Source organism: Plecotus auritus, assembly GCF_963455305.1.
Source record: "Plecotus auritus genome assembly, chromosome: 6".
In the NCBI taxonomy this organism is placed as follows: Eukaryota; Metazoa; Chordata; class Mammalia; order Chiroptera; family Vespertilionidae; genus Plecotus; species Plecotus auritus.
The window spans coordinates 173,609,405-173,628,096 of record NC_137773.1 but is presented as its reverse complement, the minus strand read 5'-3'; the positions used below and the strand labels follow the sequence as shown (position 1 = coordinate 173,628,096).

General features: G+C 50.7%; 1 protein-coding gene across 4 annotated transcripts in view; it reads left to right on the top strand.

The window, feature by feature from the left end:
* Positions 1-18,692, top strand: part of CNTN3 (contactin 3) — a 141,419-nt gene that overhangs the window by 55,385 nt on the left and 67,342 nt on the right. For all 4 annotated transcript variants that reach the window (XM_080671956.1, XM_080671957.1, XM_080671955.1 and 1 more), the window contains exon 4: positions 3,614-3,789. In XM_080671956.1, coding sequence (XP_080528082.1) covers positions 3,614-3,789 — 176 coding nt within the window. The remainder of the gene's footprint in view (positions 1-3,613; positions 3,790-18,692) is intronic.

Sequence of the window (18,692 nt, the reverse complement as noted above, 5' to 3'; positions counted from 1 at the left end):
CGGCCTGTGAGGGCGCCACCCCATTGGCCGAGTGGCTCCTTGAGCTACCAGCTTTGCATCCATTGTCTACGTAAATGAAGGTATAGAGCAACCCTAGAAAAAGATGGCATTTGTTCATTCCACATGGTAAAAACTTAGGTCTAGGGAAGGTGAGTGATTTGTGCATGGTCACACAGCTGCAGGGAGCGTTTGCTTCTGGATCCCCTCGGGGTTCATTAGGCTGTTACCTGGCACGAGTGGCCAGGGCCTGGGGCCTAACAGAGGTCAGGGAAGGCAACAGGAGAAAGTCCACCAACATGAAGCTTCATGAAGGTAGGGACCCACTAACCACATCCTCAGAAACTAGAAAGTTGATGGTGTTTTTCTCAGGAAGGGGTGGGAGGGATGATGATGGTGATGGTGGTGATGATGGTAGTGATGGTGATGAATGTAATAATGATGGTGATGGTGATGGTGGTAATGGTAGTGATGGTGTTAATGATGGTGACAGTGCTGATGATGGCGATGCTAATGGTGGTGACAGTGATGGTGATGGTGGTGATGATGGTAGTGATGGGGATGATGGTAGTGATGGTGATGAATGTAATAATGATGGTGATGGTGATGGTGGTAATGGTAGTGATGATGGTAATGCTGAGGATGGTGGAAGTGATGGTGATGATGGTGGTGATGGTGGTGATGCTGGTGATGCTGTTCCTCAGACTACCACTGCGTATCAAGCATACAGAGTATTTGGACAGAATGTAGATGGACAGTTTTCCTTTGTTTCATTGCCTTTTTTGAGTTTCTGTAGTTCTAGGATTTGGGGAGGAAGAAGATGAGAGGGTTAATACATGTTTATGGTTTGACTTCCAAACTATAAGGACAGAATTAAAGTCAAAATAGAAGAAAATGACCCAAAATGTTCATGCAAATATGAACTTGACCTGGGAAGGATCATGCGAGAGTTACTGTATTATAAACAGAGAAAAAATATAGCAGATTCTTCTGCAAACGAGCTTGCAGCTCTTCCTTTTCCATTTTTGTGATTTTGTTCTTTTTAAGTTCAGAAGAAAAGAGTTGGGGCCTGAAATTTTTCTCTTACGTTTAATTTGGTCTCTCAGAAGAAATGTTGCTTTAGACCTAGGAGACTTGTATGTGAATAAAGAAAGACAAATTAAGAAATTCTTGATTTTAAAGGGGAGCAAATGATACATTTTTGAGCACAAGGGAATAAACTTATGAATTTATTTATTTCCTTTAGTCTCCATCATTCAAGTTTCATTGCACACTACTTCAAATATAGAATATGATGTAGATATATAATCAAGAATAATGATGAACCTTTGTATAACCACAGCTCAGTTTAAGAAATGAAACAAAAAATGCTAAATTTCCCAGCATTTGCCCTTAAATACATTCTACTTTCTCTCCATGAGAGCTTTAAAATACCTTAAGTTGAAGTGTATCATTTTCGTACATTAAAACTATGTTTAGAACAGCCCTAATATGACTTGATGTGTTTTAAAACTTTATATAAACAGTATCAAACTGCATATTTTAATTTGCATTTTTATTAACCATAGTTTGTGAGACTTCTTCATGCTTATGAAATTTCTCACATTTTCGCAGTGGTATAATATTCCATTTAACTTCTGCACATCCACTTGGGATAAAGTTTGCATTTCATCTTTTTATCTGTTTTTACAGTGCATAGTATGTCCAGGTTAAATATTCTATATATTAATGAGACAAGTTTAGATGGTCCGTGACATGATTAAAGGACTCAGGCTGGAATTAAAATGGGTATCACTTCTGTTCTGGCCAATTAGTACACATGGGACAGTTACCGACTCACTGAGCTGCTTTATTGAAATCCTCATCTAGGAAAAGGGCGTTATGTCGCCCATTTCCTCAAAATCCTCATAAAGAGAATATCATAATGGAAATTCTTGTTTTAATTTGCTAAAATTTATAGACTAGGTACTCATGTGGCTTTATTGCTAGAATTAAGTCTTAGGGAACATGGATGGCTCAGTTTACACAGGGGATGTGTTCTGGGGATGGTGGGACATGGGTAAGTTTTTAAAGGTGAAATATTTTTTTATCCACTCATCTACTGATGGGCAGTTAGCTGCTTTCAAATCTTGGCTGTTGTAAATAATGCTGCAGTAAACATAGGGCACATTTACACAATGGAGTACCACTCTGTTATAAAAAGGAATAACATTTACCCTTTGCAATAGCATGAATGGACCTGGAGAGCATTAGGCTAAGTGTAAAGAGCCAGTCAGAGAAAGATGAATATCATGACTTCACACATATGTGGAATCTAAGGAACAAACAGAACTACCAAGCAAAACAGAGACAGACTCATAGAGAGCAGGCTGACAGCTGTGATGGGGATGGAGGAATTGAGCAAAAAGAAAAAAAAAAAAAAAGAAAAAGAATTCATGGACCTGGTCAACAATGCGGTGATTGTGGGGAAGTATTGAGTTGGGTGGAGGTGGAAGAGGGCTTAGAGGAGATAAATAGTGATGGAAAAATAAAATAGCCCAGCTGATGTGGCTCAGTGGTTGAGCATAGACCTATGAATCGGGAAGTTCATGGTTTCATTCCCAGTCAGGGCACATGCCCGGGGTTATGGGTTCGATCCCAGTAGGGGGTGTGCAGGAGGCAGCTGATCACTGATTCTCTCTCATCAGTGATGTTTCTATCTCTCTCTCCCTCTCCCTTCTTCTCTGAAATCAATAAAAATATATATATTTAAAAAAAAAACTGAAGGTGACATCTACCTCGATGTGTCAGGTGCACCCCCTGTTTAAAACGCCTGGCGTTCCTGTTGCAAACCCTTGTTTAATACCAGCTTCTTTCTCTTCCCTTTTCCCCCTCTGGCTTCCTGTTGGTAAATAGGGCCCTGGGGCCCGTGCCTGTTCTGGTCCGACGCCCGAGGTGACATGTAGGGATTTTTACCACCGTGCACTCTTCAGCAAATAGCACCGTGATGGCTTAGAGAACAGTGTATGCCTGGGGGACGGGTATTTACCCAGACAGATGGAAATGGATAGCTGAGCACTTACCCAATTAGTGGGTTAAATGTGCCCAGTCGGTCTGGATAAATCACAGAAATGTGCCCTTCCCCGCGTCCGGCCAGCGTGAGATCGCCTGCCGCGTGCGAGGCAATTACCTCGACGTTCTGCCCCTCGTGGCCGGCCCAGGCCGAGCCTGATTTCCCCGGTGAGCACAACAGCACGCCGCATCGTGCTCACTTTTCAGGAAATCCCGAGGAGTCTCTGACGTCCAGATGCTGTGCTGCCCTGGTTTCTATAGACGCCGGCCTTCGGTTGCTGCGGAATACCCCGGGCGTGTTCGAGATGCAGTTATGAATCAGGGCAACCACAGGAGAGGTGGTGTTTGAGTGGACTTCATAAGGCTGATTTAATATATATATATATATATGTATGTATATATATATGTATGTATATATATATGTATGTATATATATATGTATGTATATATATATATATATATGTATGTATATATATATATATATACATACATATATATATATATTCAGTATCCTCTCAGGCTACATTTATATCCTAAGAGGGAAAAATCCTTGCCTTTTCTCCAGATGGCAGCTGAACGGAAGCGATATTAACCTGGGCGTGGAGTCTCGTTACGAGCTGAACCGAGGAGACCTGGTGCTCATTAACCCCCACAGGGATCGGGACTCGGGGAGTTATCAGTGTTTTGCGACGAATGCGCTCGGAACCATCGTCAGCAGAGAAGCAAAGCTGCAGTTTGCCTGTAAGTTCCGGGCCACACCCCTGCAAGCCCAACGTCTGACAGCACGTAGCGGCCTTGGTGCGGCCCCGGGGGGTTCGGAAACAACACGTGGTGTCATGCATGTAGTAGATGGATGCAATATAAATGCTATGATCGCTGTAGAGACTGGGGACCTGAGACCCAATTTAGCCTTGTGGGTGTTTAAAAAAAATATACGGGGTATTTTTATTGATTTCAGAGACGAAAGGAGAGGGAGAGAGAGAGAGAAACATCCATGATGAGAGAGAACCAGCGATCGGCTGCCTCATCCATGCCCCGCACTGGGGATCAAGCCGACAACGTAGCCATGTGCCCTGTCTGGGAATCGAACTGTGACCTCCTGGTTCATAGCTTGACACTCAACCACTGAGCCACACTGGCCAGGCGACCGGATTTAGTTTTGATCTTCCCCATATGCCTGTGAACACTGTCCATTTTGTGTTTCTTCTCACTGGTCTCCCTTCCTTTGCGTCGGTTGTGTGTTTGTACAGGACACCTGTCAGGGTGGAGACCTGCATTGGGGGCAGGCCCAGGGTTGCAGGTCAGGGGTCTTCGCTGTGGGCAAAGGTCGCCGAGAAGCATCCTTGCTCGCTGCTCCCTCGGGTGGTCCCCGCTCTGGGCTCTGCCGCATATGCATGCTTAGTGATGCTTACGTATACCTGCTCGCCATGGTGATGAACCTAACATCTCCTTTATGGGAAAAGGAGTGGATGTGGCTAAGCTAGCCACCCTACAGACAACTGTTTGTGTGATCGCATCGTCCCAATGTGGCCTCCAGGTGCTGTTGGTTTTCAGGTCACAGTGGCCATGCTCTGGAGCAGGCGTCCTCAAACTACGGCCCGCGGGCCACACGCGGCCCGCCGAGGACATTTATCCGGCCCGCCGGGTGCCGCTGCCTGTCCTGCTTAGCAGCCGACGCGTCCCGGGCCCGCAGTGCGCATAGGAATTTGTTCATAGTTTTGTTTTTAAACTATAATCCGGCCCTCCAACGGTCTGAGGGACAGTGAACTGGCTCCCTGTTTAAAAAGTTTGAGGACCCCTGCTCTGGAGCATCGCTGTTGCCTCCCCAGCCTCAACTCCCGGGGACAAGCAACCATCAGATGGGGACAGTCTCAGCAGCCTTGCCATACGGGGTTTCTGTTTAAAGACGCCTTGTGTCGCCAGCATGGCTCCGTGGTTGAGCATCAACCTGTGAACCAGGAGGTCACAGTTCAATTCCTGGTCAAGGGCACATGCCCGGGTTGCGGGCTCGATCCCCAGTAGGGGGTGTGCAGGAGGCAGCTAATCAATGAATTCTCTCTCATCATTGATGTTTCTATCTCTCTCTCCCTCTCTCTTCCTCTCTGAAATCAATGAAAATATAAAATAAATAAAAATAAAGCAATAGCCTCTGGCTTTATCAGTGCATCATTCATGCTGTATACATTTAAAAAGCAACACATTTGGGTCACACACAATGCTTCCCAAGCTAGTCACACGGGAAGGTTTTGACTGTTCAAACTGGGGTTGTATAGAAGTCACCTTTTTTTCCCTAGGTCTGTGTTTTCTGCTTTCCCACGCGAGGGAGATAGCTCTGTTGCTTGCTTTTTGAATCACAAACATGGTTTATTTTGTAAGATGCCCGCAGATGTCATAAGATATTCGTTGCATGGCGGTATTATTTCAGGCTCTGCATTTTGGGGGGAACGTTGATTGAGAAGATTCCTTTGACAGGAATCTTATTCACAGCTCTCCCAGGCTTTGCCGTGTCCGCCTCCCGACCCTCGGCTTTGGAGGGGCTCGCCTGCGAATGAGCAGGTTGGGGGACGGGGCCTGTGGCCGGCATGGCTGAATTGATGGGGATTCTGCCAGGACATTCTCTCCCAGAAGCACGTGGGGGTGAATTTCCATGCCAGGACCCTCTCTTGTGGTGGAAAACTGGAGACTAGAGTGTTCCCTGGGCCACGGAGGCAGCTTGGCCTGGGATCCTCAACACCGAGACCTTCATTTCAGGCTCACGAGCCCATTGGGGGGGGCGGGTAGTGGGGAATAGGATCTCATCAAATTAACCCAAACTATGTACAAACCGTGAGCGACAAAAGGGGAGGAAGAGCCTCCCCCTCCCCGTGATCTGTCTGTGCTGCGGGCAGATGGGAATGGTGTGAGCTGGGGCCGCAGCAGGGCTCACAGCTACGTCGTTTGTGTTCACGGGAGCCATCCTATCCCAGGCACCCTGACACCAAGAAACAGGGTGGCGTGTTTTGATGAATAACGATCACTGGCTGGTCTGTTGTTAGATCCAAGGTGACGGAGGATGCAAACCAGGGGCCACCGGGAACCCCCCTGTGTTAGGCAGCGGGTGATGGCTGGGGGAGACACACTTAGAAACCTGAGATCGACCTGGTGTAACCTGGGGACGTTTTTCATGTAGATATGCATGGGGGTGGAGCCGGCTGCAGGCTGGGAGGCGGGGAGAGGACGTGACTCCTTGGGGAAGGACATGCGTGTTGAGCATGCTGATGCACCGCCCACGATCTACCTGGAAAGTCCCTTCTCCCCTTCGTTCGGTAGCGATAACGTGACCGGTCAGCCAGCACTGCTGTGTGTGCGTGCATGTGCACGTGTGTGCATGTGTGCACATGTGTGTGTGCACGTGTATGTGTGCGTGTGCGGGCCATGCCCTGTCCAGGGCACCTGGAGGAAATCCCCAAGGCTTCCTCTTGTCCGTGGCAGCCTGCCTGGGTCTGGCTGTGTGCGTGTGGAGAGAGGAAGACAGTTTTTACAATCCTTACAGACTTGCGGAGAGCAGGGGCGTGTGAGTCCGGACGGAGGACAAGTTCGCGTGGCATTGTTAACAGCTTCATTTGGACAGATCCACCGGGCTGCCTGTGACCCAGGTGATGTCCTGGGAGTAGACGGGAGGCTTCCTGGGATGGACCCGTGGTGTTTCCTTGAAGCCCCGGAAAGTTCTTGCTTGGACATCCTCTGCCTGTTTTTCTGTGTGACTCCCCACCTCTGGTCCCTGGGGGCCTGTTTCTTCATCGCTGCATCCCTTCTCCCGATGTCTTCGCGGCAGAACCCTGCGGTGTCCCCGTGAGCGAAACCTCGCCCGGGAGGTGGGCAGCTCCAGGCTGTGTTTACAGATAAACCAGAGGCCGGTGCGTGAAACTGCACTCAGCCCTCAGTTCAGAGGCAGCACAGTGTGTGTGTGTGTGTGTGTGTGTGTGTGTGTGTGTGTGTGTGTGTATGGGGGGGTTGGGTTCCACAGGGGACTGGGTGCCATCATTTTTAGGCCGCTGTGTTCTCCCGCTATGGGGAGCTCGCTAAAAACACCCCTCTCTCCTTTCACAGAAGCACCTCTTTAATTGAGCCCTGGCTTAATGCGCATCCATTACGCCGCTAGGATTCTATTTTGCAAATGTTGGGAAATGTCTTTAAAATCATACCTGAAATCCTGTGATTTTCACAGTCATGATCTCTTTCAAGAGACTTTTTCTCCCTCTCTTCGCCCTCCTCCTTGTTTTTGTTCGACTTGCAGTCATGTTCCCCAAAATAAAAATAGCTCTTAGAAGCCCATCATTCACTGCACATCTTTCCCTAATTCTGCGTTTGATGGAAGAGCCTCTTGTTTCTCAGATTTAGGATGATTGGATTTGCAAGAGATGTACTAAAGCATCCCTTGTTTTATTTTTTCCTTCTGTGAATTGCCTGCCCGAGTCCTTCGGGGATAAAGCAAAGAATATGCTACTTGAAGGCATAGTACATCTTTAAAAAAAAAAAAATTCTTCTGTCTGGTGTAAATTATACCTCAGGACATTAATTTCAAAATCTCAAAGGACAGTGTTTTATGAAATAGAATATATCATCACTTAAGTTATTTGATTTGTTAAAGTAACTGATGGAAATTTCCTGCGGCGAACACTAGTCCGTGTTCTTGTTTGTACCCGCAAACTGTGCCGACTGTCCCTCGCGCACTCAGCTCCTGGCTTTCTGCTCAGCAACACTGACAGATAATGACCGAAAGTCAACGGATAGGCCGTTTCCTTCACACGTCTTTATTCCTAGTATCTTGAATATGAATCCTTTAAAAAATATTTTTATTGATTTTTAGAGAGAGGAAGGGCAAGAGCCAGAGAAACATCGATGTGAGAGTGAAAAATATTGATTGGCTACCTTCTGCACGTCCCCTACTGGGGATCGAACCTTCAACCCAGGCATGTGACCTGATGAGTCGAACTGTGACCTCCTGGTTCATAGGTTGATGCTCAGCCAACTGAGCCATCCCGGCCAGGGCTTGATTATGACTTCTTGATGATCAACTTCAGAAGTTTTAGAATAACTACCTTTCAGATTATTAAATTTATTTTAATTGCATCGGCTGAAAAGGTTTCCTAAAAGTCTGTCTGCAGCTCCACGTTACCCAGTACACAACCTGCTCATGAAAAGTCCCTCTCCACCCGTGACCTTTCACTGACTTTCCCTCCACGACAGCAACTCATCGGGACCTCAGGCTCCCCCGGGATAGGCGTTGACGATGGGACATGGAATTAGCACATTCTGGGTTTTCCCCTCAAAATAAGCATGTCTGTCAGTGCACCCGAGAGCTTCATTATCGTCTGTCTTTCTTGACTGTGAATGTGGTTGTTGTTAATATTGTCATCACGCTTTTCCTAACACCATGTTCTGATGGTGTCAGCAATCAATATCCTCTTATCTGAAGAGGCCCCGACGTCCTCGGCAGGAATTCCCAGTAAGACTAACAAAGTGGCTCATCTTCTCCCTCTGTCCACGCTTCCGGCCGCGCTTCGCTCTGTGACTGCCCTGCTCTCCCCACGCTCCCTCATTTCCTCCCTCCCCCTCCCCCTCCCCCTCCCCCTCCCCCCTCCCCCTCCCCCTCTCCTTTCTCTCTTCCTCCCTCCTTCCCTTTCCCTCTCCCTCTCCCTCCTCCTCCTTCCCTCTCCCTCCCCCTCTCCCTCCCCCTCCTTCCCTCTCCCTCCCCCTCTCCCTCCCCCTCCCTCTCCCCTTCCCCCTCTCCTTTCTCTCTCCCTCCCTCCCTCCCTTTCCCTCTCTCTCTCCCTCTCCCTGCTGCAGGAAGGGCATTTCAGCCCTGGGAACAGCATGTGCTAAGGTGGGAAAAGCAGGAGGCACAGGACATTCAAGGCCTGAGAGAAGTTGGATGGTAGGAGCCGAGATTTGCAGAGGCTCGTGGAGGGAGACCCAGCTGGGAAATGACCAAGATCTCACACGCCTCTCCGAGACCTGGGGCCAGTGGAAGCCACTGGGGTGGGCACGCAGGGCGGGGGTGGACACGCAGGGCGGGGGTGGGCACGCAGGGCGGGGGTGGGAACGCAGGGAGGGGGTGGGAACGCAGGGAGGGGGTGGGCACGCAGGGCGGGGGTGGGCACGCAGGGAGGGGGTGGGCACGCAGGGCGGGGGTGGGAACGCAGGGAGGAGGTGGGCACGCAGGGCGGGGGTGGGCACGCAGGGAGGAGGTGGGCACGCAGGGAGGGGGTGGGCACGCAGGGCGGGGGTGGGCACGCAGGGAGGGGGTGGGCACGCAGGGCGGGGGTGGGAACGCAGGGAGGAGGTGGGCACGCAGGGCGGGGGTGGGCACGCAGGGCAGGGTGGGCACGCAGGGAGGGGGTGGGCATGCAGGGCGGGGGTGGGCACTCAGGGAGGGGGTGGGCACGCAGGGAGGGGGTGGGCACGCAGGGCGGGGGTGGGCATGCAGAGCAGCAGAGTGAGAGTGCACTTGGATGAGTGTCGGGCCATTAGATGGAATGTGCTGATGAGGGGGCTGGGAAATGAGGAGGGAAGCGAGGGAGGAGGTGCTCGGGGATAGACCTCCCGGACTTGGGGACAGATTGGGGGCGAGGCAGAGGAAAGAGGGAGAATGACAGTGAGGGCCCTCTGGGCCTGGGCGGGTGTGCAGGGTGGCAGGGGCTCCGTGGAGAAAAGGGAGTGAGCCCCAGGAAGGAAACTCGCTACAAGACCCGGACACAGGCCCGGTTAAGGAGGGGGTGCCCCGAGGAGTCCGGTCGGTGCGACGGGGAGGAGCAGGCACTCGGTGACGCCAGAGAGACTTGGGCTGAGGCGCACACGAGGCAGATGCCGTGGTCCTTGTCCTTATCGCACTCCGTCAGCTGTCCGAATGGAAGGTCCTCGGCGGAGGCGGGCTCTGCAGCCAGAGGCGAATCGCCCTGGAGAGAGAGGGAGAGCGGATCCTGCCGGGTCCGTATGGCTGTGGGTGGGGAACCAGCCCGGCCCGTTCGCCCCTTCGTATGCCCCGTTGCATGCACACCAATGGGTATACGGGTCTGTGGGGGTTCACAGTGGCAACGGGGGCACAGATCAGACATGTGGGCAGCTGCCCCTTTGCGGTCCAACATCCCTGTTCCTTACCTTTGGGGACCACTGGTCTCCTCTCTGTGCCCCTGGCCGGGCCTTTCCGGAAGGTCGTGGAAATGGGGTCCCGCAGCCCGTCAGCTCATGCGTCTGGCTCCTCCCGGGCCACGTGGCCTCTGCCTCCAGGACCCGGCTCCCTCTGTAGCAGGCGAGCGGCCGTGGGCAATGTGGAGACGCGTGCGCGTGGCCGTGCGCCAGTAAAGCTGTATCTCTGGGCGCTGGACCTTCAGTTTCCGGTGATTTTCCCGTGACATGAAAGCAAAATTCTTCTTTTGATTGTTTTCAGCTGAACCACTCTTAGCTCCGAGGCCGGACTAAAGCAGACGGTGGGGTGGGGCGACCTCAGATAGACAGAGGGTGGAGCGACCTCAGACAGACAGACAGTCTGCCAACTGCCTGCCCATGAGCCCCGGGCACGCAGGACACGTGAGCTCCTGGCCTCATCGATGGCTCTGGCATGTCAGAATTGCCACTGCTGATTAGAAATGGAGACGGTAGAGTGGCTGAGCATCAACCTATGAACCAGGAGGTCACGGATCGATTCCCAGTCAGGGCACATGCCCAGGTTGTGGGATTGATCCCTAGTGGGGAGCATGCAGGAGGCAGCCCATCAATGATTCTCTCTCATTGATGTTTCTCTCTCTCTCTCTCTCTCTCTCTCTCTCTCTCTCTCTCTCTCTCTCTCTCTCTCCCTCTCCCTTCCTCTCTGAAATCAATAAAAATATATTAAAAAAAAAAGAAAAGGAGAAGGAATATATTACCCCAGCAGAGTGCTGTGTCCCTGGAGCTCACCAAATTAGCAACTGCTCCCTCCCCTCTCTCAGTCTCTACAGAATATTTTTAGATGGATTCAGCGCGGGGGACCATTTGTCCCGCTGTGTCTGGGACACGTTTGCTTACACCTGCTTTCCCTGCTAGTTGATGCCTGTTTTCTTATTCACATTGTCTCGATGAAGAGGCTCAGTTCTATGGCCGACTCGGAGTGAGCTCGTCAGCCCACACAGAGGAGCCGCGGGGGGCGGCCTGGAAGCACACCCCTCCCTGCGCCCCGGTGACTGGCCCAGAGAGCCTCTGTGGGAACCTGAGGGCTCCCTGTTTGGGTCTTGGTATCAACCATGGCTGCGTTCCACCTGCAGAGTTAAAAACACACACACGCACTTTCTGGACCCAGAATTATTTATCCAACCAGGTGTCCCTTTTCTTAAAAATGGTTAGAAAGTCAGAATGACCTTTATAACCTGCATATAAGTGAGTAGGACTTTCTACCGGTGCCCGACTCTGTTACAGAGGTCCCCCCCCCCCCCCCTTGAACTTTGTTAACTGCTTAGATTCTCCTCATCTGTTTGTCATGTATTATCTCCCCTTCTGGGCCATGCAGAATATGTTCTTAAACAAGTCCTGGCGCTAGAAATGTAAGGAGGTGGTGTTCTATCAGGCTTCCGTTATAAACGCTAAACGCAAAGGATGTCTCATTATTAACATGGCACACACGTAAGGAGCCAAGGTAAACGTGTCTTCTTCGGCTTCATGATTGTAAAGGGGTAGAAGGGAGGGTCCAGAACAGCCCCCAGCCCTTAGACCACAGTAATGTGGACAGCGGAAGGGTGGGTTGGGTGGGGGCAGTTTCTGGGAGGGGGGCGCATGTAACCCGGTTGAGGTAAATGATATCGTCCTGTTATTCCTGTTTCACCGATGAGAACACCGAGTCGCGGAGAGCGGAGGTGACTGGCCTTAGGCGTGGGGTTGATGGTCAAGTGTGGCCGCAGACCAGGGCCAGTTACCTGTACATCAAAGGTGTTGCCACCCGTGGGCACCTGACTCTAGAATCGGTCTGAGTGGGCAGTTATTTTCTGAAAACCGTTACCCCTTTGGAGTACATTAAGCTTTTGCAAGCAATCAAAACACTTTTTAACAGTTTTCACCCTTACACCAAATGGTGACTTCCTTGTGTTTCCCCACCAAAGTCCGTTATATAGTCTTATTTATCATAGGTTTCTGTAAAACATCAGGTCTTAATAATAAAATGATCCATCAGCTACTGTAACTTCTCTCTTATCTCAGAACTTTATTAAATATGCTATTTTAATATTAAAATGAATATTAACGTCAGCTCCACCATTCACAGAGTGTAGCCTATTTGTGGAAGAGATTTTTTAAGCTTGGTGTTTGTTGGTCTTCAGAATTATTTTATTCGCTTTATATATAAAGTGTGTGGAGATGGATTTCATTTTCCTCTGAGTGTGACCTCTTAGTGACTTGCTATTTCAGCATAAATGAAACATTTTAAACTCGCAGCCAGAGGAAATGAACACCACGCGTTCATCTTCTGGAAACGTTGTAGCCGAGTCACAACAAGGAGATAGAGAAAATTTGTGTAATTTGTGTTTTTTTCATCAAAAACGTGAATTTGCTCCGGTGAGACTTCCTGCAGTTATTGGCTGTGAGTTGCAGAGATGCCGAATCACCCCACTGTTTTAGACAGTTTACTTCCCACCTCGGGGGCTGGGAGTGGCAGGTGCTCTCCCCGGCAGGGGCCCTGTGCCAGTGAGCAGTGAACCTCTCCCCCAGCCCCTCTGCTCCGCGCTGACGTGACGGCCTAGTGTCGGGACAAAACTCCTCAGCTCCCAAATACACCATTTCCACATCTGTCTCCCTCGTGCAGGCCCATTAAGGCAAGAGGACCCCGCCGTGCTGCCAGGGCGCTGTGGGCAGAGCTGGCTTCGGTTCTGCAGGTCCCACAGTTAAGCCCCTGCAGAGCCTTTGGCTAGTGCCCCTTTGGCTAGTGGGCAGGGAACACCACACGGGTTTTGTCAGTCAAGTAATTAAAGTGGAATCGTCTTACCTTGCTTTCTTTTCAACAGTTAGAACTTCATTTAAAACATGCTCTGTGGCTGGTTGGCATGGCTCAGTGGTTGAGCATCGACCTATGAGCCAGGAGGTCATGTTTCGAGTCTCAGTCAGGGCACATGCCCAGGTTGTGGGCTCCATCCCCAGTGTGGGGCATGCAGGAGGCAGCCAATGATTCTCTCTCATCATGGATGTTTCTCTCTCTCTCTCCCTCTCCCTACCTCTCTGAACTCAATAAAAACGTATTTTTTAAAAAGTGCTCTGTGCACAATGAACGGTGGGCCTCCTTCCCGCCCACGTCCTGGGTGTCCAGGCAGCCAGCCCCCCTGCGCCTCCTGCGGTGTTTTAGGTGCGGGCCCTGAAAAGCGGGGACGCCAGCCAGTCCAGCATCTGAGAATTCCATCCACACACTGCAGATTCTTTCCTATCAGAAACTGTGGTTCTGATTTCCCCTCCCCGCTCCACACACACACACGCACATACAAACACACAAACACACACATGCACAAACACAAGCAAACACACAAACGCACACACATGCACACATACACACACACCCACAAACACACACGTGCACACACACAAACACAAGCACACACACACAAACACACACACATGCACACACACATGGCTGTGAGCTAGTCCACAGCATAGACCAGAGACTCAAAGCCTGGTTCCTAGGCCTGCAGCATCAGCTTCACCTGGGGACTTCCTACAGAAGCACCTTCCGGGCTCCACCTCAGAGCTGGTGCATCAGACACGCCTGGGTGGGGCCCAGGGGCCTGCGTGGTTTTTAAAAAATATATATTTTCATTGACTTTAGAGATGAAGGGAGAGGAAGAGAGAGAGAGAAACATCCATGATGAGAGAGAATCATTGATTGGCTGCCTCCTGCATGCCCCACACTGGGGATCGAGCCCACAACCCAGGCGTATGCCCTGACTGGGAATCAAACTGTGACCTCCCTAGTTCCTAGGTCGACCCTCGGCCACACGACTGAGCAGGAGCCCGCATTTTAATAACAGCTCAGGGGGTGCTGCCCAGGGCTCCAGATGACCCATGTCCTTCCTAATGGTTTCTCTGACGACCGTTTAGGCTTTCCCCAGCCTTGGTTTTGTAAACAGTGCTTCAGAGAAGATCTGTGTATTCAGATCTTTGGGGGAGAGTGATAGGAGTCAGCACGTTGCTCTCCGAGGTCACCCCATCCAGGTGTCCACCAAGGGTATGGGATTTTTCTTAGTATTTCTGAGCATAAAAAAGCTTCTGCTTTTCCTTCTATAGTCTGGGAACTGGAATCCTTGGAAACGTTTTAAAGCTGTGTAGCAGAAACGGCGTATGTATAAAATATATCTCTAATAGCTGCAAAGCAGTTGCCAAGCTTCCCTGCCGATGAATGAGCGCCCGGGATGAGTTCCCGAAAGTCTCTCGCGTTTGGAAGCTGGAGCCCTTCACTCTCAGGAGGTGAAGCCACAGACGCAGCAGGGTTGCCCCTCTCGCTACTAAATGATTACATGATGACTTATGGTTATCACCCATTATTGTAAAACTAGAGGCCCGGTGCACGAAATTGGTGCACGGGTAGGGTCCCTAGGCCTGGCTGGTGATGAGGGCCCATTGGGGCCTTCCAGCTGCCAGCCGGGGCCTTCCTTCATTCCACACCGCCCCCTGGTAGTCAGCACACATCATAGTGAGCGATTGAACTCCTGGTCTCCAGGTTGAACTCCTGAGGGGACACTTTGCATACTAGCCTTTTATATCTATAGATTAAGAGATGCACTTCTATGTGCTCTTTAGAGAAACATGTCATTCCATTGCCTGGTGAGCCATAACTTTCATGCTCGTCTCTTGCTTGATGACAGTGTGCCAAACCTGCTCCTTGAAGGTTAGGGTCCTGGGTCAATATTTGGGGCTCCCTGAGTCAGGGACTAGTCAGCTGGGCTCCTGAATGTTTGGAGGAGGCCGATTCATGCCAAGTTTCAGTAAATGTCAGAATGGAAATAACTTCAGTTCACCCAGACTTACATTTTCATGAAGGACAAAGGATGTCAAAGTGTTTTCTGACTATCAGGTAGACCCCCCTGTGTCTGAAATTTCAGTGTGGGTGGCCCTCAGCTTACCCCCCCACCCCGCACCCGCCCCTCCTGCCCAATCAAAATCCTCAGGGGCGGGGCCTGGGATCTTCCCTGGAAACTGGCTCCCTTGCGGATTATCATACACCAACGTGGTTTTTATTCTTCTCTCTATTAAAAATGATGGCTGGTGTTCTTAATTGAGCAAAGATGATTAAAGAGATTAGGGCTCTAGGAGAGTACATAAATAATTCAGATGTAAACTCTCTGCTGCAGTGGTGTGATTTACTTAAGACTCAGAGCCTCATCGAAACCTAATTAATTGGATGTTCCGCCCTTTCCTCTTACTCTGTCCTTCCTGTGGCGAGGTGAGTGGCAAAGGAGTGGCCCCGAGCAGGCACAGTAAGAAACCACAAAGACTCGATGATAATTTTACTACATGATTCATCGATATTTACACCCAATAGCTGCTGAAAAGACTTGCATTGGCTTACAGAAGGAAATTCATACAAGATAGGGCAGGCCCAGATGAAAGTATGGGAACATGTATATATACACATACATATGTATTTCAGAGAGGAAGGGAGAGGGAGAGAGAGGAACATCAATGATGAGAGAGAATCATGGATCAGCTGCCTCCTGCACACTCCCTACTGGGGAGGGAGCCTGCAACCCAGGCATGTGCCCTGACCGGGAATTGAACTGGGACCTCCTGGGTCATCGGTTGACACTCAGTCGCTGAGCCACGCAGGCTAGGTAAAAATGGGAGACCGTTTAAAAGGATCAGAGGCGTGTGTGTGTGTGTGTGTGTCGGGGGGAGGGGGGGTTCATGCTAACCGCTGGGAAGAGCCCTGCTGGCCGCCACTGAAGCACAGGGTGTGTAAATGCTCCGTCTTGGACATGGGCAGCGTGTCCAGCTGCCACACGAGGCTGACTTCTGCGTCCAGGCAGAGGGGGATGCAGATGAACAGGGACGGGCATTGTGTGTTTAACAGAAAACAAAGGAACGCGTTGCTAAAGATGCAGGAAATGAGTTGTGAGGTGCGCCACCTGGTAGAAGTGAAGGCCCTTCCTGAACAGGAGCAGCCACGGGGGACACTCTGTGTGGTCTGGGGGCCTGTGCTCACAGCCGGTGGTCAGTGGCTGCGCGTGACGTCCCGTTTCCTCCTCACGCCCAACGACCCGCACGTTCTCCCGTGTCCCAGCCGCGGAAGCTCAGGTGTGTGGGGGGAGGCGACGCCTTCCAAGCTGCTCAGCATGCAGGTGGCATCTGCGCGCAGAGCCTGTGAGGGACCCTGCACTCTGCAGGCTCGGCAGGTTCGCCCGCCGGGTGTGTTTCCTGGTGCCGTCGGCTCGGCAGTAAATGGCACGTGGGGGGCACAGGACGACGAGTGTTAATGTTCACAGTGTCACCGTCTCTCCCTTCCCAGGCCACGTCCAACATCAGGCCCCTCTAACGCGCGCCCTGAGGCATGACCAGTGTCTCCTGGTTCTGTGGTTCCTCCGTGGTGTTGGTTAGAAGAAGTCTGTGTCCATCTGTCTCCCATACGGCAGTGGTCACAGCATGAAACGGGGGTTCGCGTGAACATAAACCAGGAGGAACGGAGAGGTTCATCTTCCTCTCACCGGGACAGGGATGGAGAGACCTTCCTGTTTAAAAAGTCAAGTTATGCCCAGCCGGTGTGGCTCCGTGGTGGAGCATTGACCTATGAACCAGGAGGTCACGGTTTGATTCCCAGTCAAGGCACATGCCCGGGTTGCGGGCTCGATCCCCAGTAGGGGGCGTGCAGGAGGCAGCTGATCCATGATTGTCTCTCATCATTGTGGTTCCTATATCTCTCTCCTTCTCCCTCCCTTCCTCTCTGAAATCAATAAAAACATATTTTCAAAGTCAAGTTACAGAACACGTACTGCCAGGAGATGTGTTCTGAGAGGGCGAAGCCCAGCCCATCATGGTGGCGGGTGCACCAAACAGGGACCGTGGGCGCCATTCCCCCCGCCGCCCAGCTTCATAGTTTCTGGAACTTTCCGTGAGCAGAGGTCCGAGGCGTAAGAACCCATTCGGGCAGTTACCAGGTTTATTCTAACTACGATATACTTGCATGTTCCCTTCGCCCTGCCCTCTGCAGCAGCACGGTGCCCTGATGGCTCTCTAACTCGTCTACGTGTTTGTGCCTTAGACGTTTACACCGAGAAACCTCTCTCCAGGGCTCTTTAAGGCACGCCGGGCGGGGGTGTCCTGGGCTCATGGATCCACGTGGCACCTGGTGCCGTGGGTGATGTGTTTCTGTAGCATGAATTGCACCGTGTTCTTTGCTTATGGTGGACCTCGGACGTAATTTATACGGAAAACAAGCGGCATGAATCTGCCTTGTTTGCTAAACCCCAGGAACACAGGCAAATGCCTATGCAGAGGTTTACTGATAGTGAGTTTCCAGGGCAACAGGCAGGAGATCATAATATTTACATCCATCTACTACTATGCTCCAGTGTATTTTAGGGTATGGTGTTAAAAGGACACAATAATATACCCCCCCCTTTTTTTTTTCTTAAATCACTTTATATTAGGCTGATTTTTTTTTTCTTGGCTAAGTGTTTTTAAAGCCTTTCTAAAAATTACCAGGAAGTCATTATTCAAAACATAACTTTTTTTTATTATTTTCCATTCGTTGTAAATCACATACTTTTGTTTGTGAAAGTTTTAGAATTACTGTGCGTGTCACAGTGAGTCTGACCCAGGGTTAAAGTTTGGGGAAAATGCACGCGTTTCTTTAAATCCCACACGCATGTTCAGTGGGAGGGTCTTTCTTCGCTCTTTGCTGGGTGAGCTTTAAGTCAGTAGCTAAGGAGCTCCTCAGCAGAAAACGGAAGTCAGCCACGCGAGGAAGTGACCTCCGCTATGGCCAGCCTCCCACCCACGGGCAGGAACGTACGGTTCCGTGTGGGTTCATGGGGAGCGTCAGGCCGAGGCCTCCTATCGAAACGATGCGATGACACCTGTTCCTACGCTGAGTCCGTAATCCACGTGCCCAGGGTTCAGGGATGAAGCTCACTTTCTAGGCAGGATGGGGGGGTGGGCACTAGATAAACAAACACACCGCGCAACACTGTGTAAAAACTCTGAGGAGACATGGCTGCGTTAGATTGCAGAGACTGATGACTAAGGGAGTTCTCATGGGGGGTGTTGTGTGCACCGTCTGAAAGCTGTGTCATCAGCCATCTCCTTCGACCCCGCATCAACCCCAGGGATTCCTCAGCAGGTGTTTCCTCCTTGTTGGGAAAACAGAACCAAAGCCGGACAGGTTCGGGGCACAGACAGCTTTCAGAGGTGCAAACACATCTATCTCCTCGCTCAACCTTGGGGGCACTTGAAAAGACGTGTTGAACAATTGATTGGATGGTGGAAAGAATAATGTACGTTAAATATGACTTTCAAATCGGGCAGATAGCATCCTTTTCAGTATTTTTCTCTAAGGCCAAGTTTCTGCAGACTGAAGGCAGTGAGCAGCTTCAGTGTCCATTTGGATGTGATGTTCCTCTCTCCAAGTTAGGAATTGGGGTGGGGGGGTGGGGAGCCATCAGCCT